The sequence below is a fragment of the Lissotriton helveticus genome, chromosome 4_1 (genome assembly GCF_964261635.1).
Source record: "Lissotriton helveticus chromosome 4_1, aLisHel1.1, whole genome shotgun sequence".
Taxonomy (NCBI): domain Eukaryota; kingdom Metazoa; phylum Chordata; class Amphibia; order Caudata; family Salamandridae; genus Lissotriton; species Lissotriton helveticus.
The window spans coordinates 797,369,229-797,394,804 of record NC_136063.1 but is presented as its reverse complement, the minus strand read 5'-3'; the positions used below and the strand labels follow the sequence as shown (position 1 = coordinate 797,394,804).

The 25,576-nt window shown below is 45.8% G+C and overlaps 1 protein-coding gene across 1 annotated transcript in view; it reads right to left on the bottom strand.

Moving 5' to 3' along the window:
- The window catches only part of ROCK1 (Rho associated coiled-coil containing protein kinase 1), a 2,099,493-nt gene that overhangs the window by 1,328,664 nt on the left and 745,253 nt on the right, over nucleotides 1-25,576 (bottom strand). Inside the window, exon 12 of the mRNA XM_078687444.1 lies at nucleotides 2,417-2,505. Coding sequence (XP_078543570.1) covers nucleotides 2,417-2,505 — 89 coding nt within the window. The remainder of the gene's footprint in view (nucleotides 1-2,416; nucleotides 2,506-25,576) is intronic.

The following is a 25,576-nucleotide window of genomic DNA, read 5'->3' as shown; positions in this document are numbered from 1 at the left end:
GCGCGGCCGGCCCCGACATGGGGTTGTAGGCTTATCGCTGTGTTCACAATAAAACAGTTTTGAACAAAAGGACACACAGGCCGGAGGCACTAGAGTCGCAAGAGGACCTAGAGCAGCTCACCTAAAGATGTGGTCCACGTTGCAAGTAATGCGGTGAGGACGAAGATTTTAGTCACTGGAGATGCTCGAAGTTGGGGCTACTTGGAGCGCTAAGATCTTAATGGAAGGAAGCCAACAAGCCTTGGCAACTGCTAGTCGACAGTGCAGAGGGGTTCGGTTCCTGCTGCTCCCAAGAGGAATACTGGCCTCAAACTTGGCGAGAGGGCAGGGCAGGCCTTGAGAGCTGTGGAGAACCACCACCTATGTTGCAGAACCTTTCGGAGTCCGTAGGAGCTCACGATCAGCAGACCAGTAGGCTTGGTTGTGGTGCCTGAGGAGGCGGGGAAGTGACTCCTTCACTTCAAGGGAGATTTCTTCAAGTGTCATGGATGTTCACAGGCCTTGGAACGTTCCAGTATGATGCACAGGCATAGACGATGCAGCATACTGAAAGATGGACGAAGTGGAGCCCAATCGAAGTCCAGAGTGCCCAGGCGGTAGTGGTGTCTGAAGTTAATCGTTTCCCACAACAAATCTATGGACCCACCCACAGCTAAGCCCTTAAGTACCCTAAGGAAAGGGTAGGATTATTCAGGGGAGAGTCTGGACAGTGGGGAGGTTACTCCCATGTCCTTTGACCAGTTTCGCACCAGAGCAGGAGCCAACGGCTCCCAGAGCAGGTCTGTACTGGACTATGAATGGGGACACCAAATGTGCCCCTCATGCAGACCAAGTGGTACTGGCAAGGGCACCCACCCTGCCCAAATACACTAAATCCCGTCTGGGAGGTGGTCACACCTCCATGTGACAGTAAACCTATTGTTCTGCGTTTCCCTGCTCGAACTTGAATCAGCAGCAGGAGGGCAGAATCGTGTCGCTGATCAGCAGCAACCATTTAGTGCTGTCCGGGTCTGGAAGACTGGTACCGGGGAGATGGAGAGCCTAACAGAGTGCTCTTCTAGGTCTTGGAACCATACCTCCCACACAGTTTATGGGTTAGAGGTATGATTCCAACATGTTTGATACTAAACTTGATGGGATTTGCTGCAGCCAGTTTCGAGATGGTCATCGCGTAATTACCCGGTGCCCCTCTATATGGTATATGGTTGCTTCACTTACAACCTACGAGAATGGACTCTGTAGGCTGTAAGGATGTCCTGCTCATGCAATGGCACCCTCACACTTAAAACCAAGCTCCCTGCCTTCAGGATTGTAAAGCCCTGCTATAGGAGTGACTTATAGGTTTTAAGTGCAATAACCCTAGATATAGGAAACCTATATCTTTAGTAAGTGGTGCTAGCACCAGCTAACACAGGCTGCAATGGCAGGCCTGTAGTTACAGATTGAATGGTCTCCCATGGGTGGCACAAGACATGTTTCAGCCCATGGGGAACCTCTGGGGTACCTATGCACTGGGTATCTTAGTACCATATACTAGGGACTGATTAGGGTATCCCCCGTATCTAATCTGGGATGTACCCAAGTACTGATCATAATTTAAGGGAAAAAACAGAGACTGGGACAAGGATTAGCAGGATCCCAGTCAGATTAGTCAAAAACAGCTTAGCACCAATCAAAAAGTGGGGGTAACCATAAAAGCTGATCCTACTTTCCTGCACCGTCAAAATGGGGTTGTGAGGGGATTTGTTGGAGGTCAAGCAGAAACTGTGAGTACAGTAAAACTGTTTATATACAACTCATTTTGTGTCTTAGGAGGCTAAAGTAGCCACTTAGGGAGACGTGGGCCTTTTCTGCTACAGAATTACAGGATGGGATCACACTGGTGAAGTGATGCTTTCATCTGTTTAAGTGAAATGAATAAATAATACAATTAAGTGTAATGGTATTTTACTATTCTATTATTAACCAACGCTACAGTTCAACTCCTTATTTACCAACTAACACATCCTACAGGCACTGTTCCTGCAAGGAGCACAGTGTTTTAGTAGCCAGTACTGTCCAATAGCAATGGCTTCCAATTACTACTAGTATAAAACAGGTATCACACATTGGTTAGGGATCTCAATCTGTTCACTGACAAGGACGACCGGCACTCTACTGTTGTCGATATACATTGAATTCTAACAAGTCAACTATGGAAAGCTGCATAGCCTTACTGATGTGTGCATATTGAAGGATGTGCCAAGACTTTAGACTACACATTTCATTTACCAAGTCAAATGATAGAGTAAACACAGCTGAACATCTTATATCTAGATCAGAGACTGAGCAATCATGTAAACTATATTTTGAATAATAAAAAGGTGTCCAGCCGCAGTTTTGCAAACCTGATTTTAATCAACAATTCCAACCTCACCTGCAGCGTTGCTCCATTTCATCTTTCAACTGCATTTCATTGTGAAGCTGTTCTTCAAGCTGATAGATGTTTTTCTGAAGGTTTTCCAGCTTGAAATAAAGGCATTCCAATATATTAGCCATATTACGAGATAATTCTAAGTAGTATTTGCTCACAGTGCACGTTAGATTGCAGATTACTCTTCTAAAAAGTTCTAATAAAACTTATACAAGAACGGTATCTTTCGATTAGGTCCCTGTTCAGAATTCTACATTCTACATTTCAACTTTAAACAAAAACCTTAAAATAGTTACATTTATTTCTTGTATTTCCTATTGTTATTAAGAGAACCAATGTAAATCAGTTAATTACCATACAGAACATAGTGCATTTCAAGTGACAAAAAGTTCCCCCCCAAACTGAGATACAGTACTCTTAGTCCAGAACATAATCAACAAATTACTTTGTTCCATTTCTGCACAGTAGCGTGATGTTGTGGTCTAATAAGGAGTTTAAACGTTTGCTTTCCCAAAAGTAAAAAAAATGTGAGCTTACGCTACTGTGGGTGGTGTGCCTTAGTTCATTAGTTCTTAGTGTTTGGCGTTAGTAGCCTAGAACTATAGCAGCTGGTTTTTCAGAGAAAAACCTTAACCTACCTGCTGATTTCTAGTCCTTCCACCCCACTTCTCCCAGCACAAATAGAAAACTGTCTCAGCTATCGCGTAGAAAAAATTCACATTAAAGTGATTAAACTTTCCAGTCATTCCATACCCCAGTCTCTCCCCCAGCCCCTTAGTTGGGTAAGTGGAAGAGAGTGCAGTGAATTAGCTTGAAAATAAATATAGAAACACTACCACAGTGAGAGATGAGAGAGAGGAATTTCGTAGTCGGGGCCTTAGCATACTGCTTCCCTTACAATACACTATCAAATAAGGGTTTCTAAGACCTGTGGTTAAAAAATGATGGCCTCGTCGTAGTGCACAGGATTTTAAATACTTTTATATATGACCCTCACACACCCTATTGCTGTCATGCTTCTTCATCTGGTCGCACCCTGGTTCCCCAAAAACCAGGGTGGGCTTAACTACCTTCCAGGGAGAACTTTAGATAAAGCTCTAGATCTAACGTGGAGGGTGCATAAAAAAACCTAGTGGTTACCCTGATTTCCCTTTATTTTGGGTACCACTGGTAAGATTAAAAATTTTAAAAGGCTGGGCTATGAGGGGAGGGGTTACTATCCCTATACCCTATCATGAAGTCAACATGTTTGAGCCCTTTCCTATGTCCCTCATGGGGTCCCAGCATTCACCAGGACTGCGAATCAAACCCCTTTCTTCCTGTTACTGTTGCAGTTCTGAGCTGGCTTTTTCCATCTATTTAGTCAGTCATAGTTAGTCACATGTGTAGGGCATGGGCAAACATGCAACGTACAAGGCTAGCCTACTTGACTGGGCCTCTAAGTATCAGAAGGAATTGTTCTGAACTCAGGGATTTCAAATCAGAGGCTAAAAGCCTGACTGAGAAATTAGGAAAATACATTGTCCCGCACATTGGATATAAATGGCCGAAAAACGAGCCAGATATAGTAACAGGGATAATCTCCTAAACGAAGGAAAGAATGACAGTACACAGATGGCATGTGTTACTACATACACTAATATGTCCAACAGAATAAAAAAAAAAATTAAACATTGGGGTATTCTAAATAGCAACAACTTGATTTTAGAGACTCCTTTTTAGGGCTTGGCCTAGAGACGCGCGAAGCGCGTTCTCGGCAGATAACTATTGCAATCGTTTCAGTCGCCAAAGGAAGACAAGAGCTGGGCCCGCGCCCAGCATTCTCAATGGGAGAGGGAGCGACAAGTGCTGGCCACGCGCGGATTTGGTCATGCGCACGCTCACGCTCACGGGGCCAGCGTCCCCGCCGCGCGCCGATGACTGCTCTCTTCCTGGCCGGCATCGAGAAAGTCCTGCCGCTGCGCGTCGCCTGCACTGGGCATGCTCAGATCAATGATGCTGGGCTCTGATGAGGTAACCAAAGGCTGCGAACCGTCGAACAGCGCGACGCGGTGAGGTGCGGGAGGAGTGTCAATCAACACCGGTTCCGGAGACACCGGGAGACCGAAGCAGAGGCCGTCACCCCCTGCCGGGGCTGCTGACAGAAGCAGTCGTCCTTTCCTACCGCAGAGGTTCCGTGCAATTCCACGTGATTACGCCTAGCCTAATCGTTCAAAATACGCCCGCCACCTTAACCCGAGTTATTTAAACCCGCTGTCTTGTCTTTCACCAATGTTGTGTCGATGCACCTGTTGCAGCACCTCGAGCGGCCACCAGGCACCACGCTTTTCCTCCTGCCAGTGCCTCTGCGTGTTTTCTGGCCTGGTAGACTCTGCGAGCCGTGAACACACACAATAGACCTGGGTTGTGCAGCGCGGAGGCTGCTGGGGTTGTGTTACTGTTGACTCTCGTGGGCAGCAGCACTTGACATGCTGTCAGCGGGTAAATACTCGCACAGAACTGTCTCTTGTTCCCGCTGAATGAGCTTCTCCAGGTGACGCCGGGCCCCAGCCCCGGCCGCATTGTAGAGCTGTTAGCGCCTAGAGGCCGAGCGCGCTATTATTTACCTTTGTTAAAGAGTAAAGAGACGACATTTTGTGGAAATGGCCTGTTCCGGGGGTGTGAAGTAGAGCCGTGCAGTGAGTAATGAGGTGTCGGGGCTGCAGGAGCAGACGCATCCCCAGAACAAACCCTCTTTAGTCAAACAAGTGCTCCAGTGGAGCGTGGGCAAGAACATGACAAACAGCGCCCAGAAACAAGTGAGGTTGTAAATTCAGCGCTCTCAGACACCGCAATCAAATAGCATTGCCTTAGTATTCATTTAATCAACATCCAGAGGATGAATGGCTGAGGTGGAGGGAATGCGATATCTTCAGAGGGCAGTTGTCCTGATCAACAGCGGCTAGCGTGACACCCTGAATGTGTGAGTTAAGCCCATCCCCCCCGCATCCACGCTTCTCTGACCCAAAAGCAGAGGTCGACGTTTCCCCCTGAGCAAGATTCGGGGACATGCAGCGCCCAAACACATCCTCGCATGCAGTGGGCGCTACAAATTGTCTCCCTTCGCTGAAGACCGAAACCCCCTTAAGTGCACGCGGTACCCTGGCCCCATGGCATCAGTTGCTGATCTGCCCCGCCACAGACGGAACCTCAAAACTGGCGTCTGCATCTACCAGCCATCCAAGGAAGCAACACAATATACGGTGTCATTGACCATTGTTGAGTGGTAAATGAAGATTATAAAGTCTTTCTGACGTTCTTAAACTTCGAGACTTGTTCTGTATATGCTATGTGTAATTGCTAAGTATGCCTCTCCATGAAAGCGGTCTGATACAGTCGTTCATGTAGCACAGAGGACTCACTCAAGCTTGGGGTACTTTTTTTAAATGTAGGTTCTTGATATACTGCGCCAGGACCCAAGGCCCAGGGTGGCAGAGCAGAGAGAAGGCCTGGAATAATGGGGTGACAAGCACAGAATATTTAATAAATATAGGAAATGTAGGTCGTAAAATATAGTGTTATGTTTGTAGTGCAGGATTCTAGAAGAGCAGATGCTCTGGACATATTATGAAAGGCCTTTCAGCTGTTCGAGATCCCTTTCAAAGGCGGAGACTGATGTGTCCGGCTGCGTATGTCATTTCAGATGCTTGGACCATTTCCACAGCATGGGAGGGAGGAAAACTCTTTGACTTTGGGGGGTCTGGTTTAAGCACAGACGGGCTTCTTAAAGTTCTGGTTCTAATTTTTTAACCAAATATTCAGTTTTGTTATAAATGGCTAACCCTCTTATACACAGAGCGACTGTCTATGGGCAGCCAACCTGGGGAAGAAAGAATCTGTGTGACGGAGTGAGATTTTTTTTATATTTGAGACCGTTTAGGGTGCTGAATGGAGGACTGCTTTGAGGGGAGCAAGGCGACATCTAGGCCCCCGGTCAGAAGCAGGTGCCCGTAGTATAAGGGTCTGATACCGTGGACTTGGACCGCCAGCTTGAAGCCTTGTTGCGAAGGAAACGCCCGAGTCTGGCCGTCTCTTTTGATGTGGAGATGAAGGTGAGCAGTTTGTTGAGTTAGACTCGAGTGACTAAACTCAGTGATTGTCCTTTGTGTGAGGCTATGTCCTTGAATTGCTTTGACCTTTCGGCTAGAAGTTCCTGTTCTTTGTTTGGGGAGAAGGAGAAATGAAGTCTTTTGAGAGTTTCCATTTGGTTTCGTGTTTCTCGTCCAGTTCTGTAAGGAAGAGATATGTGCCTTGTGGCTGTTTGAACTTTCCATTAGACCTTAAAGAGGAGTATGCTGCAGGAAAGAGATGCGATGTTGTATTACCAAACTGCGTGACCGTATCAAAGGCTGGTGGTAGATCAAGGAGGACTGGAAGGCAACAATGTTCTTCATTAGATAGAGACTTAGAGGGATAGTCACCATTTTTAGGGTGACGGTTTCAGTGTTGTGCCTCAAGTTGAAGACCACCAAGGAGATGATTGCTACGGGTGTAGTTTTTAGCTGGCTGGACAAACATCTTTCAGTTATCTTTGAGAGGAAAGGGAGGCCTGGGACCAGACTGTAGTTTTCAACCACACCTGATTCTGTGTCGAAATCCTTCAGCCGGGGATAAATAATTCCTTATTTTCTGAGAATCCATCAGAGGACCCCTATTTAGGGAGGACTTTATAATTTGAACATAAAGAGCTAAAAAAGTTTCAGTGATGCTTAGCTAGAGAAGATTGTGAGGGATCTGAAACCATATTCAGCGGCTTTGTGTTGGGGATGGTTGAATTTCGCATATCCAGAATAACACGACTGAAATCATTCCAGGTGGTCACAAGGTTTTTCTTGGTGAGACGTGGGTTTTCTGTGTCAGGTGAAAATTTTTGGCTATATCATCTCTATTCTTCATGACTTTGAAAAGTGTGAGGGTAGGTCATTGCGTTTGGATTCTGCATTGGGAGTGGTTTGTCCTCTGTAGTTTATTGCGGAATGATCTAGAAAAATTATCGAGGACTTTCCGACCCATGTTAGTTTTGCTCTTTGGAAGGAGGAGTTTGCTCGGTATAGGATCTTTATAAAGTAATATCTGTCCAAATGCCAATAGCTCTAACTTTGACAATGCCGAGACCATTGCATTGTAAATGCTTGTTTCCTTTTTTAAAAAAAACACTAATCTAATTACACATTAGTACACACAAGACCAACAATGAACACACCAGGGGAGCCGAACACACTCTGGAATCTTCCGCTGGTCATGGAACATGCGACCTGAGGTCAATACACAGTATTTCCCCTCACATCACACACCAAGACTCTGGATTTCGGACTCGGTTTTCCTTGGGAACAAAGAAATCACACAAATTGTAACTAACAATGAGATCTACATGCTCACCTGCCCATGTGACCTTAAATATATTCGGATGACCACAAGGAAAGTTAGGCTAAGGATAAGAGAACACCACAGCACCAACAGGTGCCACAGAAATACAACCTGCATGACCATCCATTTCATATCCAAAGGCCAAAATGAAAATGAAATGCGATGGAAAATAATATAGAAAGTCTAGACAAACCAAAACATTGTCAAGACCCTCACAACCCGGGAACAAAAATAGGTCTATAGACTGAAAACACATAAGCAGGACTTAAACGATGATATCCCATGGAACTTGATTAATACACTGAGCAGTAACTAAATATTTAAAGTAAAAATATGTAATGAGATTTTACCTCTCCAAAATATGAACACTGTGCAAGGAAATGCAGACCATCACACTACCAAGGTTAACATAGATGATGCACACATGATAATTGAGGAACATGACCAGCCCCCTTTGTTTCAGGCCAACCAAGGAAGCACAAAATGTGTTTATTTGTGAAAAACATCCGTCCCGTCGCGCTTTTTTTCAGGCTTAATAGGGGAGCATAATAACTTTTGATGCAACATAAATCCCAATACTGCGTTACTGCCATTATCTGCCAACTAAAAATCCACTGGTATCCCAAGGAGCGAGTCGTTGCATCAACTCCGGCACTCCTGAGGACTAATGCACAATCGGGAACTAAAGTTCTTATCATCCTGAGGGACAGAAAGATGAGTGTGCGCTACGTTTTGCCGCGAGTTTGCTGGGAGTTGCGAAGGACTACAGAGCCCAGGACGCTGTGGGGCACCAGACACCTCGCCACTCCCCCTTGCAACCGGGGTCTACATTTACGCCTCACGCCTCCCGCTCAGTGGGAGACGCTTCGTTTTGCCGCGAGTTTGCTGGGAGTTGTGAAGGACTACAGAGCCCAGGACGCTGTGGGGCATCAGACACCTCGCCCCTCCCCCTTGCAACCGGGTGCTACATCTACACCTCGCGCTCCGCGGGAGACGTTTCGTTTTGCCGCAAGTTTGCTGGGAGTTGTGAAGGACTACAGAGCCCAGGTCGCTGTGGGGCACCTGACACCTCTCCCCTCCCCCTTAAACCCGGAAGCCCTAAAAGCAATCAGCACTTCCCACCCCGCGGGACGAGCGCAGGCCGTCTGTGGCTGTCAGGGGCAGACTGGGACAGGGCAGGGCCCGGTCCCTTGGTACCTTCCCAGGAGCCGTATTACCAAGAGGACTGGTAAGAACTATCGAAATACGGACCCAGCGGCGCTAGTTTACTTCTTATTTGTTGTACAAAGTAGCTCTGAACTTATTCGCTAACCCGGATGACTAAGTGAACAGTTATTACGTGATTTCTAACTCTGGGCATAAAGCGTTTAATAAATATACTGATCTTTTGTAAAGGCTTAACATCGATGGAGAAACGTGAGTACTGCTGGTACCCTGGACGGTTTCCTGATAAGAGCGGAATCTCTTCTCATTCATGAGATTCAATTAACCGAGCGCAGACTTTCACTCGACCCTTCACAATTCCCTCCGAGTAGGGAGGAGGAAAATAGTAGCACTTCTCAGGTGAATAAAACCGCTCCCCTATAACCCCCTCCAGTTAATTCCCAACCACAATCTCCTAATGCACGGGATAGGGTGATCTATATTCCGAGCCCAAGAGGGAAAGGCCCCCAAACTCGGGAACAAACGAAAAAATAGAAAGGCCGAGCTATGGGCACAAGACAGGAGGGAGGAAAGCAGGGTAAAGAAAGAAAGAAAATAACTGGAGTAGAGCTCCGTTCTCGGGAAACCGTTTCCTTACAAACACAAACAAATGAGAATGAGAGCAATGTTGAAGTAAAATCAGTCCCTCCCACCATTAACCCCAATGTAATACTACAAGAACTAGGGAACCACTTGGAAGGCTTTATAAAAAACATTCTCTAAGCAAAACTCAGAGAAATGACATCACACTTGACATCACACTTGACCTCCCTCTTTGATGATAGATTTGATCAAATAGAGAATAAGTTGATACAAATGAAAGAGGATGTTGATTCAATTAGAGCTCGACTGGAAACTCCCAACCCGTATACTCAATCCTCACACATGGATAATCATAACAATATTAACCAACTCAGTCAAGAACTTCAGCTTGGCTCATCCAACGTACCGCAAATAGAGAATACAAATCATATTACCGAGGGTACCAAACCAAAGGGTATTTCTAGGTTGGCACAAAACATCAGCTACCAGGGTCAGAAAAACATGAATCCTATTTCCACCGATTCTATAGCCCAACCCAACACAGATACTTTAAACTTGCCACCTGCATCCTGTCCCTATGTCCAGGTTCTAACTGAAGTTCCCCCCTTAAAACAAGGAATGTCAGAATCCTGGTTCTCCCTCCGTAACAAAGCGGTGGATTGGCTGGTCAAATATAAGCACTTTAACCCACAGAACACAAATCAAATACTGATGGTTAGAAGAGTACGATGGGTGGGTTCTTTACAAAAAACCATTCAGGGCGACTGTATAGTTATAAACTTCAAGACGCCCAGAATTGCCTGTTTTCTTTTAGCGGTCAAAGAGGAATCACCTATAACAGTTACAGCAATCCTGTCTCTCCCACTTGGTTTTTTCTATAGGCTGATAATCAAACCCATTCCTAAAACAAATGGCTCTTTTTTAACGCAGAATAGGTTTGAGCTTCTTTCTTTACTAGTGGAAGTGGACTGACAACCAACCTCCTCCCTGGGTTCAGCTCCTCCTACATCAGAGAGACAAAGTAGTAACGGAGAAATTATCTCAGCTTGCAATCCATCCCATGAAATAGTAAAATTTAGACATTCTTCTAACCCGCCGCGTAACTTCATCTGGTCCTCTTCTGAACAGACCCAAGTACCCCCTTTAACTAATCAACCTAGCTCCCAAATACCAAATGATGTAGATTCAATCGCGGTTTCTATAGCAAACAGCGGTCCTTTAAAAGAACGAAGTAGTTTAAACATAACCGCTAAGACCGATCCCAAAATAGCAGGAGGGGTCCCTACCAGCGTCATATTTTGGAATATTGCCGGTTTACGATCAAAGTTTAACCAAGAGGGGTAGATAACATTTGTGCGGTCTATGACATCCTGTGTCTCCAGGAGACATGGGCAGTACAACCAATCCATATAAGCGGCTATAAAACTTTTTTCTCCCCGGCACTTAACTCGGCATCAGGGCGAGCGAAAGGTGGGCTAGTGGTGTATTTATCAAACTTAATCCAAGTTAGAGAAACCAGTTCACTGAAAAACGAGGAGAATTACCAGATAATTCTACTAGCCTTAAATAAGTCAACCTACATTGTGGTAGTTAATTTTTATAACAATCTCCAGCAACTAAAACTACTAGAGACATTAAAGGAAATACGCCATTTCCTCCTAGATTTTAATAATAAACATCAAGAGATATATTCTTACATTATCTGGGGTGGTGATATAAATTTATCTCTTTGTGAAAGGAATAATAACATAACGTGTGGCTATGTGGACACCCAAGAAAGCAATATCACCCACTTTCCCAACTCTCCTGGAGGGGCATGCATGAATGAGACGATCTCACTCCTTCAATTGGCCTTTGCGAATGAATTGCTAATACCTGCTGTTCCATTAAGTCCAACTTTTAATGGTAGAGGAGCTTCTAGCTACATTGATTTCATTTTCATGGGATCCAGGGCTTCTCATCTTATAACTAACTTCACAACGCATGATTGTGCATTCAGTGACCATTTCCCAATTTCTCTATACAACGACCTTTTACCGGGATGAAAGTCTTACCATGAACAGACTAAATGGTTACGCGATAAAATGGACACGTTCAGACCCAGATCTAATTACTGAAAAGATTGTTAGAACCTCCCTGCCAGCAATTATGTCATGCATGGCAGAGAGCTCAATCCCTCAGGAAACCATTTAGAGTTTTAAAGCTGTAACTAAAACCATAAATGACGCCCTAACCATTATTCCTAAAAGGAAAAGAAATATTAAATCTAGTTGGTTCAACTTAGCTTGCACTAAAGCACACTCTGCCCTTAAATTAGCTATTAAAAGATCTAATAGAGACAGGAATGAGGTTAATCATCTAAGGAGAGTATACAACAAAACTTTCCGGCAGAGAAAGAGGGAACTAAAAGATGAACTATGGGTCGCCCTGCATAATAGTTGCAAAAATAACGATTCTACAGAGTTCTGGAACGTTATAAAAGGAAAATGCTACTTAACAGTATGCATCTGTTCTTGGCATGTAGAGCTGCAGAACATTCTGGTGGGTGCTGACGTCTGATTGGCTGCAGTTTGGTCTATATAAAATGACTAGGATGGTCACAGGTGTGGAAGTTTTTTGCACTGTAGCTTAGGGCTACTTTACTTCCTGGTTGGTTATTACCAAGGTTTTTGGTTTCCTAAAGGCATATTTTTGCTTTTTTATGTACCGTGGGACTCCCACTCCGATGACGGGGAATAATTCAGGCATGTCAATCTATGAAAGACACCCCAATACTGGAGAACATTGTATTAATTGAAAAATGCACAGTGTCCACTTTTGATATTGAAAAACAGTGATATTGCAAATTGCATTTTACTGCAACAAAGTATCTTTGGTTTTATCAAATAAATATACTGAAGGTAATATTTCTACAAGCCTTGGTCTCGGATTTAGTCACTGAGTGTGTGTAATAATTTCTTGCCTGTGTGAGTACAACAAATGCTTAGCACTGCCCTCTGATAAGCCTAACTGCTTGCCCACACTACCTCAAAAGACGGCATTAGTATTATCTACTTTAGCTTCTGTAAAGCCTCTGGGGATCCACTGGACTCTCTGCACACTATACCTTACTTTGGTATAGTATATACAGACTATATCACACCAAGGAGAATTGTGGGGCATAATCTGGCTCACACCTGCCCTTATTTACATATACATTCAAAATTGGCGTGAAACCCTCTGGGCTCTGCTATCTGTATACTTGGCTATTAAGCGAATTGTAATGAAGGACATGGGTTGGTCGCTGTCTACAGCTACCTATGATATATTCAATCTCTAAACAATTCCAAGAATTAGACGAGAAGATTAGAAGAATTAGAAGATTAGGCTCACTCACGTATTGTGACATGCTTCATTTGCCCGCTCGTCCCACCCTGGTAAGCTGGTAGAACCAGGGCGGACTCTACCTCAGATTGGGGATTGACATAAGGGAGTTCTTAAATATTTCTTTTCTGGACAGTGATTAGGTCCAGTTTATTAGTTAAAAAAACCTTAGTATAAACTACTTAAGTGTCCTTTATTCTGGTGGTATCCTAGGTTTACACATTTCTTTTACCAACGGGTAAATACAGGAGGCATAACTTGGTATAATGGCCTGTATGCATCACTGTATATGAATAAATTTCATGCCTACATGTTTTTTCTGCCTCTTACTAGTCGTGGGTCTAAGGCATTCATCAGGGCTGAGTCTATGTATCCCTACACTGCAAGTAGTAAGTGGCGAGTATGCATAAAAATAACAAATGTAGAGAGGACCTGCCGCTTCACTGGTTTCGTTAGGTGTAAGAAAAACTAGTTCTGCGAATTGCTGCATGGTCTGTTCGGGATAGGTCTCTCCTGTTGTCACACTTTTGTCAAGGTAGAGATCCCACTGGTACCATGCCCCTTCGAACAGACGTCTGGTGCCAGTTCCGGATGGATGGTCGACAGGGCATGGTAGGACACCAGTGGATCTCTACCTTGACGAAAGTGTGACAACAAGAGAGAGATCAGGTCAAGCCCCAATCTAAGGTCAAGTCTGCCTTGGGAGTACCAACTTACTAGGGTGGGACGAGGTGGCAAAAGAAGAAAAATGTCACCTTACGTGAGGGAGCCATTCTAGTCTAATTCTTGGAATTGCCTAGAGATTGGGTATATCATAGGTAGCAGTCGACAAGCACCAACCCGGGTCCTTCATAATCACTCGCTTAATAGCCAAGTAGGCAGATAGCAGAGCCCACCTTTTAGAATGATCACAAGACTCACAACACCGGTCAGGAGACAAAAAGCAACTTTAGTCTCGTTGACCCCAGTTTGCAGATCGCTGGCCTGGTTTCCAGTTCTGAAACTTTCTTTTGATTTTTCAATGGTACTTCTCCATAGTCAGGAGATTCAGAAGGATGTTTCACTGCATTTTGAACCCGGTGGTGTTGGATGGGACTCTTAACCTGATGGTGTGAATGATTATAGGAGATATTGTGAGAGCCTCTGCATTTCGATATGGGCTTGAGACCTCATCAAGAGAGCTTGGTCAGAGTTTACAATCAAACAATATGACTTGGTTTGGTGTATGTGGTCCAGTTGGTGTCTAGGACAGAATTACGATCCAGTGAGGACAGATGTAGTACATGTCCTGATTTTTGTTTCATTCAAATTAGTGGATAAATGTCTAGCTTATAGTACTATTACTACTTGTAGGGCAGCAATTTTCGTTGGCCATATTCCATGCAATGGGATTCCAATGGGTGACCATCCCCTGTTCTATAGGCTACTCAGAGGGGTGAGATTATCTGTGAGATCATCTGTTCCTTTAGAGCAAAGGTATTCTCATTTACGCGATGTAAATATAGTCTTGCATTCACTTGCATCATGGCAGGATAGCTCATTTTTATCAAATTAACAGTTATCAGATAAATTGTCTATGCTTTTATGTTTTATTTCCTGTAAACGTTTATCTGACGTGAGAGCTCTAGCTGGGTCATCTAGCATGTTTACCCAAGATGGGGGTCACTTTCATGGGGTCTAGGAATAATAAACCTCCAACCACAGTGGTTCTTTATCCAGCTTTCCCAGATAAAGTAGTGTGTTGTGAGATGCATGAGTGAGTATGCAGCAATTAGCAAAAATAACTGATGAATGGTGAACAGCACACCCATTTTATCCTCCATTGTAGCAAGGTGCGTACAGCGGATTATGAGTGAAGTGTGTAAGTGTGAGAGAGAGAGAGAGAAAGAGAGAGAGAGAGAGAGAGAGAGAGAGAGAGAGAGAGAGAGAGAGAGAGAGAGAGAGAGAGAAAGAAAAGAGTTGCCCCCAGTCGAAGAAGCCACAACACAGCAAGTTTCACCCTTTATTTTGTGGAATGCAGGATTAAACAGGTCAGCTACTCCATCACACAAAGTTGCTGTGTTGTGGCTTCTTCATCTGGAGGCAACTCTTTTCTTTCACATATTACACGGCCTGCCTTAGCCGTGAGGGAGCCCCACTGCTTTCACAGCGGGCCCGCAGCGATTGAAACAAAAGACGCTGCAAGGATGGCGAGTCCGTTTTGTGGATGGTGTATGGGCAGGATGGCAGGCCTGTGAGCTTCAAGCTGCTCACTTGGGTAATATTTTTGCACATTTGGGGTAATGGCGGCAATCCACTAGGGCGTAATTTTGAGTGGACTACATTAACCAACATGCAATTTGAGCATACACCCACTGGGGCGGGATATTTTAATATGCGCAGGTGGTGCACTCGCTGGTGCACTCGCTGCTTTTTCCTCTTTTTGCCAGTGAACAAGAGCGGTAGAGCGCTCGAAACGAGTTTGGCTTGAGACTGTGTGCGCTGGAGCAGCTGACCCGTTTAATCCTGCATTCCACAAAATAAAGGGTGAAACACACACACACACATTCTGTTTGGCTCAAAAAGGGGGGTGGTGGTGATGGACAGAGTATCTGAGTTAATCAGAACACTCCTACCCAGTCAACAGATCAGGGCTTGATCCATCACCGTTTTTTAGCTCACTGCACCATCCCAGTTCAGAACCTGGCTATATGCAAATTAGTCTGTCCCTGGCCCAGTGCATCATGGGAACAGGGCAGACCAAACTACCACATTCTGTTTGGCGACACGCTCTGTAAGAGGGGCCATGGCATCCAGAGCTTTTCCTTTGGGAAATCCCTTGGAGGATATACCTAAAGTAGCTGACTAGTCATCTGATTCAACTTTCAAAAAGTTCAATTTTAAACCAGTGTTGGATGTGGCTTCATTGGTGATCAGTAAGCTTTGAACTAGCATAATCTAAGCCTCCAGTCCCGATACAGAATGAAAAGTTTCCTAGCAAAGCAAAGTTTCAATTTTATTTAGGACACTGAGGCAAGGATTATCACTAGAGAGGATTTAACAATAATTTCATAATCCACCCTTGGATCAGTTGACCCATAATCAACATTAAGCATAAGTATTATATACATATACAAATACATATACATATATACATATACATCAATTACACTGCTACTAAATCCTCCATCCAAATATTTATTTATATATATCCACTCATTCTTCAATGCAAATTGCTATATATATAATTCATATTTAAATAACCAAGCAAACCACATTCACTGGATGATGTCATCAGTGATGTCATTTCAGAGGTCATCAGTGATGTCACTGACCATGTCATGAATAATCTAATATGTGACATCATCAGCAGCGGATTGCGGGTGCGCGAAATATAGTTAGTACAACTAACTATATAGGAGCAATTTCAATGGTTTTGTATGAGTGAAATGTCCAGCTAACTATAACACCCCTAAAACTTATAGTTTTTTGAGTGAATTTCAAAGGTTTTTTAAAAGCTAATTCCTAACTATATAAGGCCTGAAACCTATGGTTGTTTCAGTGAATTTGCAAGGTTTTTTAAATGCTAATTCCTAACTATATAAGGCCTGAAACCTATGGTTTTTTCAGTGAATTTGCAAGGTTTTTTAAATGCTAATTCCTAACTATATAAGGCCTGAAACCTATGTTTTTTTAAGTGAATTGGCAAGGTTTTTTAAATGCTAATTCCTAACTATATAAGGCCTGAAACCTATGTTTTTTTCATTGAATTTCGAAGGTTTTTTAAATGACAATTTTTAAATGTATTGTTATTTTTTTTATACTGATTTACTACATTTTTGCAGGCAGGTGTTCAGAGGGCACGCCCCCTTTTTACAACACTCTGCAGCGCAACCCGTGGCGCGTTTGCAGAGGAGGAACTAATTCCCCTTGCATACTGGGGGTCCCTGGGGGGCAACTAGCCCACCAGGAGCCTCCAGTATAAGCCAGGGAGCTGCATTACAGAGAGGTGTAATGAGGCCACACCCTTGTTTACACCTCTCTGCAGCGCAACCCCTGACATGTTTGCAGAATAGGAACTAATTCTCCTTGCATACTGGGGGTCCCTGGGGGCCAAGTAGCCCACCAGGAGCCTCCAGTACGCGCCAAGGGGCGGCGTTGCTTTGCCCCGGGGGCGGCAGTCCCCGGCGCAGTGTGTGTGGGGGGGATTGTGGACCCCCCCCCACACTTTTTTATCACTATGCCGCTGCGATTTGGTCCCCCGGGGGGTAATTTTTAAAAAACAGACCAGGTTTTTTTTTTATGTGGGCCTTTTTTGTCCTTGTGGGACCACCTGGGCAGGCCTAGGGGGTCAGGGTGTATCTACCCTGCCCCCTTTTTGTGTTCTTCAAGTTTGTTTTTCTGCTTTCTTGTGCCTCGGTTTATCGAGCACAAGATGGATGCCAACACTTCCTGGTTAGAAGTGTTGACAGGAAAGAAACCTAGGGGTCTAATAAAGAGGAAAAAAGGAGCCTCAATCTGTCATCGACAGTGTCTAGACTAGTACAGCGATGATCAACATTTTATTTGTAGAGTAGGATAAACAGTGCTTATAACAAAAAAGTCTGTTCTGATTGTGAATAGAACCCGCAAGGTGTTCATAGGATACCCATCAAAGTATTGTATGATCATTTTATCATCTGGTCATCCAACATCGCTGTACTAGTCTAGACATTGTCGATGACAGATTGAGGCTCCTTTTTTCCTCTTTATTAGACCCCTAGGTTTCTTTGTTGTTCATATATTGTTGTTGGGGGGTACAACCTAGGCATGGTCTTTAAACATCCCTTAGACCCTTTTTCTACTTGTATGTTTTGATAGAAGTGTTGACAGCCAATGAGCATGCAGCTTTCTTGGGAAGGCATGCTGATTGGCTGCCACTGTCTGTTAACACTCCAAACCAGGAAGTGTTGGCAGCCATATTGTGCCTTGGTAGAACCAAGGCACAAGAAAGCAGTGAAACAAAGGTGGAAAACACGCAAAGAAAGCAGGGTAGACGCACCCTGACCCCCTAGGCCTGCCCAGGGGGCCCCACAAGGACCCCCCAGGCCCAAAAATATGTATTTATTTATTTTTTAAATCGCGGGGTACGCGTACCAAAATGTTTTGGGGGCCTGGGGGGTCCCTGTGGGACCCCCTGAGCAGGCCTAGGGGTCAGGGTGCTTCTACCCTGCCCCCTTTTTGAGTTCTACACGTTTGTTTTTCTGCTTTCCTGTGCCTCAGTCTACCGAAGTACAAGATGGCTGCCAACAATTTCTGTTTTGGAGTGTTGACAGACATTGGCAGACAATCGGAATGCAGCTCGTATTCTGGAAGGTACAGAGTACAGTAAGCTTATATAGATATATACATTTTTTCAAATTACATTTTCTCAACAACTACTGGAGGGATTTACACCATTTAAACAAAAGGCCGTACTGCGTACCAGTCCCTACCATTTTGCCAAGTTTGGTGTAATTCCGTTCAGCGGTTCGGGCTGTAGCCGTGTCTAATCGTCCTATGGAAAATAACACGGGAAAACCCCGTTTTGGGACCCCACTTTTTTCTCAGCCCCCACTTGACGAATCCCCCCAAAACTTTCAGGGAAGGAGCGGAGCGGGCCATCTTCTTTGAGAAATTTGCGGAGATTCATCAACCGGCGCCAAAGTTATTCTTAATAGAATGTTGCGGATTTCCTATGGAAACTAGTTCCTAACTATATATACCTACTGGCGACCGCCAGTGGGTAATATATATATATATATATATCTATATGTTCCTGATAATATTGGATTGAATGATTTTAGGTTTGGACACTAATGGATGCATTAAGTGGACATTGTGTTTTCTGGATTATTGATGGAAAGAACGGAAATTGAGTGATTTGAACATGAAGAAAGAGGAAGTTCTTTTCCTTGCAGATTGTGGTATAAGGATGTACAGTGATGTGATTGGTAGATTACTGTTTTTTCATGAATCATATGAATTGCAATCCTATTGCTTATAATGTTAATGTTAAAGCTGCAGATCATTCTTTTTTCATTTAATTTGAGCATAGTCCTCACACACGTCCTTAATAGAATTGAAAAATTCCTTCACAGTTGCAAAGAAATGTTTTAATTGACCTGTCTACTAATTCAGAGGAAGGAAAATATACTTACAATCCTAGTTGTTCACCAATGATTGGTGCATCATCTGAATTCATAAATTGTACAATATCCCAAGTATATGTAAGATCATGAAGCAACTTTTCAGACATGTATTTTGTGTTTTCAGTCAACAAAACCAAAAGAAAACCTGGCAATATAGACAATGTTCCGTTTTTTTGTTTCACTATAATGTAGTCAATTGACTAATCACACAATATATTTGGCTAAAACACCTATTACAGAACAGTGTGCTGACTAAACCGAAATCAACAATGGTCTCCCAATACATACCGACAACTGACCCTGTTCTTCTAGGGATCTGGGATAGCTGTACTGTCAGATTATGCCAAACAGGGTAAGAGGCAGTCTGTTTTTTTATATTCTGTGAGGAAGTTCTTTGGCACACCACCATTTATTTCGGGGGCTGGGGGAGGGTGCAGGGGTTATTGGGAGTGATGCATTCATTCAATCTCTTTTCGTGGCCTTATCTTTTTTTTTTAACATTAGAGAAAGAGTCATTTTTTTATGTTGCAACAGTCTGAAGTCACACTGCTGGCTTCACTGAAAAATGTTGAGCCTGTGGGGAAGAACATTACTGTGAACTTATATATTTCAATGTTCACTGTAAGGTCTCTTGAAGCGGAGAGCAAAATCAATTAAGATAAGAAAAACTAAAAATGAATAAAAGCATAGTTTGGATTTCTTTCCTGGGATTAAGAGATCAGAGGAGACATTTCTTAGTTCTAAAGGAAGATTATTCCAAAGACAAGACACCATTATGGAGAAGGGTTGAGTTTGTAAAGAGCCTGATGAAAACAAAGAACACAAAAGAGTTTGTACTTGCTGATAAGGTTTGAAAGAACATTTTCGCCATTCTAACATTAATGGACTAAGCACAGTCTCTTAGAAATTCCACTTTCAATGTTCAACCAATGAAATCTGGCAAAAAAAGGCAATGCAGAGTTGAAATGCGAAGAATAAGTGACAAGACTGGCAGCTTGAGTTTGAAATGGATACCATGTTTGTGTGGTCTTTCGTCCTGAGACAGTCTATCAAAGTATGTAATATCTAGTGCAAGATGTCGAACAGGATCGGGGGGGCTGGTGCGGGGGGGACAGGAAAGGGGACTGAGTCAAGGATAAGAAATTGGCAGAAGATTGCTTCCTTCTGCAGCTACATAAGACTTTTGAGGGCCAAGGTCCTATTTCCAACCATTCCCACCCTTCCTCCCTATAAAAGCTTTTCTGCCTCTTCAAAAGGTGAGTGGGCAGCACCTTGAAAACACCAACACTCCTGCTTAATGTTAACGTGGTCAAAGTTTAGAGGCCTTTTGGTGCACTGTCCTTTTCTATAAATTGGATGGAGTACTGTATAACATTGAAACATCACTCAATGTCAAAAGACATTTAAATGTTGTGGAGCTCCAAGTCTACTAGAGTGTCTCCTTCCTTAATTAGAGCTGGGTTGCAATCTTCTTTCACTTGGAAGACTATTGTACAGCCTTCTCCTTCACTTCCAATTCCAGCGGGTACGGTTCCAACAAAATAAAAAAATTAAAAAAAGAGAGAGCGAGAGAGCGAGAGAGCGAGAGAGCGAGAGAGCGAGAGAGCGAGAGAGCGAGAGAGCGAGAGAGCGAGAGAGCGAGAGAGCGAGCGAGCGAGAGAGCGAGCGAGCGAGCGAGCTAGAGAGAGAGAGAGAAAGAGAGAGAGAAGCCCAGAACAGAGGAGCAACAGTAATCCATCCCCCGAATACACTGCCAAGGATGGCCATACCTCCTAAAGGGAGGAAGAGGTCAGGGACAGGTACGCCATCCGCAGACTACAGTGCCATCTGAAAGGAACAGGAGGCTGAGGACAGGTAAAAGAACGCCCAACGAGAAGACCAGGTGGGGATCAGCAACTCCAACAACAGAGGGGGAAAAAAACAGAAGTAGGCCCTCACGCTGGAGAGAAACCTGCTGGAGGGACGCCTGACTGGAAGAAAATGAAGAGGACACCCACAAAAGACCAGGCACCCAAAGGGGGGCGACCGCAGAAACCCAAGCAGAGGGTCCTCGCAGAATGGGGAGGAAGGGTGAGTCATGAAGGAATCTGCGGCTAGAATCGTCTCTACCAGTTACAGAAGGTAAGTAATTTGTACATCAGATAGAGACTACTAGCCGCAGATTCCTTAACGTAGAATAGATACCCTAGCCATACCCAAAAGGGAGGAGGGCCTGTAAGAGAGCCTCCCCACCAGGAGAGACATAGGGCCCCAGCAGGGGACGCGCCCCAGGGACAAAAAGGGAAGGCCAGGATATCCTAAGCCCCACCAAAGGAGAACAGTCCAACACCCCGCAGGGGCAGATAGCGCCCAAAAGCCTTAAGGAACACAAGGACCACTTCAACCCCTTAGGGGGGAGAGGTAGAACCGGAGGCAGGGCCCACTTGAAGAAAATCTGAACACACCCCAGCCTCAAGCATCAGCCGAGACAGGGACGGCTGCACTGTTAAGAGTGCAGACGGAAAAAGAAAGGCACAAAGGTGTATAAGAACAAAAGGCCTGCACTGGCATGCACAGCCAGCAGCAGACAACACCACGGAACAGGGCACCCAGGAAAAGCCAGGCACCAGCCGTAGGTAGAGGCCAGGAAAGAAGGCCCAGGACACGCCCCAAGGGAGGGGCCAGCGCACACGGGTCCACGAATAAGTGGAACCAGGCAGCGCTACAACGCAAGGCCACAGACAGCAGGCCAGCGACACAGCAATCCAGGAGAAGGACGGACCGGGACGTAACGCAAGCCACTCCCAAACCAACAGCAAGAGGATCGCACCTGCAATATACCGTGACGCCACGGAAAGCAGAGGCCTGAGGGACAACCACACCTCCCCAGCACATGATAGAGCTATATAATAGCTACCAGTACCCCACATAGGGCATGTTATGTCCCAAGAACATGGGAACCCTCTTAGGAAAAAGTTTCCGCAGCAGAGGACAAACAGACAAACCTGCGGAGGAACTGCAGAAGGCTTGCCATTCAGCCAACAAAAATACACAGAAGGCCAAATCTCAGGGCCAACACGGCTTACCAACAGCCAAACCACAAAACAAAAAAGGGGCAGGACCAGCAGCACCAAAGTCCTAACAAAAGGACATGAAGGCACATCAACCACACAGAATAGACAACCGGGGCTACCCGCTACAAGGCCCCAGAAAACAACAGAAGAACACCTCCCAAAAACCAGACCAACTTACAGGTCACTGAGGGGGAGGAGGAGGACGATGACGAAGCCCCGCAAGAAACCTCTGAATCGCAGAGTCCGCAGGGGCGTGGAACAAAAGAGTGCCATCAAAGGGAAGGTCCAGCAGCCATTCCCTAACGTTCTCCGGGAACACACTATCCCGTAGCCAGGCATGTCGACGAAGGGCCACAGAAGAAGCCATGGTACGACCAAGCACCTCGAAGATGTTCAGAGCGGAACAACGAATAAATGCCGCCAGCTCCCAGCCATCCAACACATGGTGCCACAGATCAACACAGGCACCCTCCTGAGAAGCGGCAGACATAAGGGACTCCGCAGAATCCCACAAGCAAGAAGAGGCCCTAGCCAGTACACAAAGTGTTAAGGGCCCGCAAAGCTGCGGTGATGGAGATGAAGATATTGCGCCTCCAGGAATCTAACCAGCGGGCCTCTCGTGACAGAGGCGACAACACTGATGGCAGGGAGGGAAAGGCAGTCTGTAAAAGAGGTCCCCTGTTAGAGGGGTGGAGGGAAAGACAGACAGGATCATGCGGCGCAGGATGGCAAAGTTGTTGGGACAACGGGTCCCCCGTGGCGGACCGACCCAAGTCCCCAAAAGAGAAGTTTGGAGCGAAACCGCAAGGGGAAGAAGCAGCTCCCAACCACCAGAATCCTGATTGAGGACCTGAAGAAGATGATCCGTGGAGAAACGAGCAGCTGGATCGCCCATTTGCAATATTCCTGCAGCCGTGGAAACAGCCCGAGCGAAGGCAGCACCCGCCTCCGTAGGACCCCCGCGGTGGTGAAAGCAGTTCCTCTGTGGGCGACGGCTGCAAGCTAAGGCGGCCGTTCCCCAGTCCAACCAGAAGAAGGAAAGGCCAAGCCAGGAAAGGGGGAAGGGGAACCGAGGAATGGGGAACCGAGGAATGGGGAACCGAGGAATGGGGAACATCCAGCGAAGACTGCAGCCGCGGCGACGGCGAAGAGCTGTCCTTAGAAGATGCCGGAGAAAAAGCCACAACGCGGCGACCCGTCTCTGGAGAAGAGGAGGGTCTGGAGACGAATCAAGGACGCGATGCCGGTCGAGCGCCATAGAGTCCGCAACCAGTGGCTGGTCAACGTCGGCCGGCGCCGGAACGACCTCTGCCGTAACATGCGGCAAAGCAGACAGAGGCTGTGTCAGAGCAAGGGCTGCTCAGGAACGGCGCTGAAAAGGCATCGTCCCGACCTCCGATGGTGGGCCCGGGTACACGCCCGACCACTGGCTGGCCCCTGCGGCCGTGCCAGGGCCAGCAGCCTCCGGCGCCGGAGAGCCGTCCCATCGGCTTCGGACAAGTGCGCCGTCTGCCCAGAGGGGGACTCGAGAACACGCCCCGAGCCCCGGCAACCTCCCGCAACATCACAGGGACCCCCGCGGGGGTTTGCGGCGAGGCAGAGGCGCCGTGGTCCGAAGGAGGGAACCCCGAAGGGCTGTACCCCGATCTAACTACATCCTCCAAACCTGGAGCCGAACCTACCGGTGATGCCTCAGAAGTCCCCGCACGCGGCAAGGGATCCGCAGACGTCCCAGGAAGAGGAAGAGAAGAAGGCAGAGCCAACGAGGCCTGCAAGGCCGCTGCGTAGGCCTCCATCTGGGCTCTAGTCACCCCCGCACCAGGAAACGGCGGATAGGGTGGAGACACGCGGGGCAGCACCACCCGCGGAGAACGCACACCCCCAACAGGCCAGGGACTGGCCCTCAGGGACAAACTGCGACACTTACCAACAGGTGAGCGACGCTCTTGCGGCCTGGGAGAAGGACGATGTTGGTGACGGAGGCGGCGGTTCTTGAAGCGGTCCGCAGGGGACGGACGCGGCGACGACGCCGACCTGGACATGCGTGCCGAAAGGAGTTTCATCCGGCGCTCCTGCCGGGACTTCGGTTTCATTTGCAAACACGCTTCACAGTCTGTGGAGTCGTGGTGCTCTCCCAAACACCACATGCAGATAGGATGAGGATCCGTTGCAGACATCTGGCGCACGCGCAAGACAAGTACGTCTTGAAGCCCAAAGGCATTCGCACACTGTTCCCAAGAAAAACGCTCAAAAGCGGAAAAAGAGAGGCCTGAAACAGGCCAGGGACACGATCCAGGTCCGCGTTGCACGCGGTAAAGAAGAAAACTGACGTCAGCGCTCCAGGGTGGGGCTTATGTGACCTCGCTGACGTTAAGCCCGCGGAGGACGTCGGGGCCGAGTCGTATTGTACGGCCCCACCCCTGGCTCGCAGAGATTCTGGGCAAGAAAGTTTTCCAGGTCCAGTCTCACGTTGGGGATAATTCTACGTTAAGGAATCTGCGGCTAGTAGTCACTATCAGATGAAGAATTTCAGGTCTGTAAATTTGGTTTCAAAGGGATACTATACTAGAAAACCATGGGTTAGTAGCTGCAGATAAAAAAAAAACATGGATATTTACAATGCTGTGGATTTGACTTCTTTAACCCCACAGGAGAAAGAACAGAAGATGGGACAATCTGGGCATGAAAGTTTCTCAGTCTTCAGCTGGCACTGTGAAAGTTTCAATTTTTTCTGCCCTTATGAGCCGCTATGACTGCTCACTTGTGTTTCTGCAAGTCATTGTATGCAATTTCTCCAGTGAGAAAACAAACTTTTCTTGTGATAGTAAATTCTTTTTTATCAGTGGCCAAAGTGCTTTATTGAGCAGAAGTATGGAGACATTTACAAAGAGATACTAGTATCTGAGACAATAAATCATCAATATACTTTGAGGTATACCGCAAGCTGTCAACATCATCGTTGCCCATCCATTCTGAGTTGTCTTGGATTACTAACTATCGAGTATGGCTTGAGAGCACTTAATGGTTAGGTCAAATCTGACATTAAAGGTGCCCATACTTATAATAAACCATTCAATTCAAGCCGTATAGACTACATGTTGGTTAATTTGAAGTTGCGGTCAACAGTCATTGATATGACAGTCCTAGAAAGAAGTGACCACAATCCCTTATCTGCAACCTTTGTGGCCTTTTGTGAATCTATCAATTTAGACAGCGAACCACCCAATATACCAGAGAGCTGCCCTCACAGAAGACAAACGCCACCTGAAATGGCCCCAGACTGTTGCTCATCCACAAATTTTGGCTGCAATTCAAGACAAGCTTAATACAGTCCTCGCGCAGATTGAAGAGGCCCGCGATAGTGTATACGATCAAATGGCCACAATTCATGAGGCTTTTTAAAAAAAAGTATAATCCCTCTTTATAATTCCCAACGCATCGTTCAG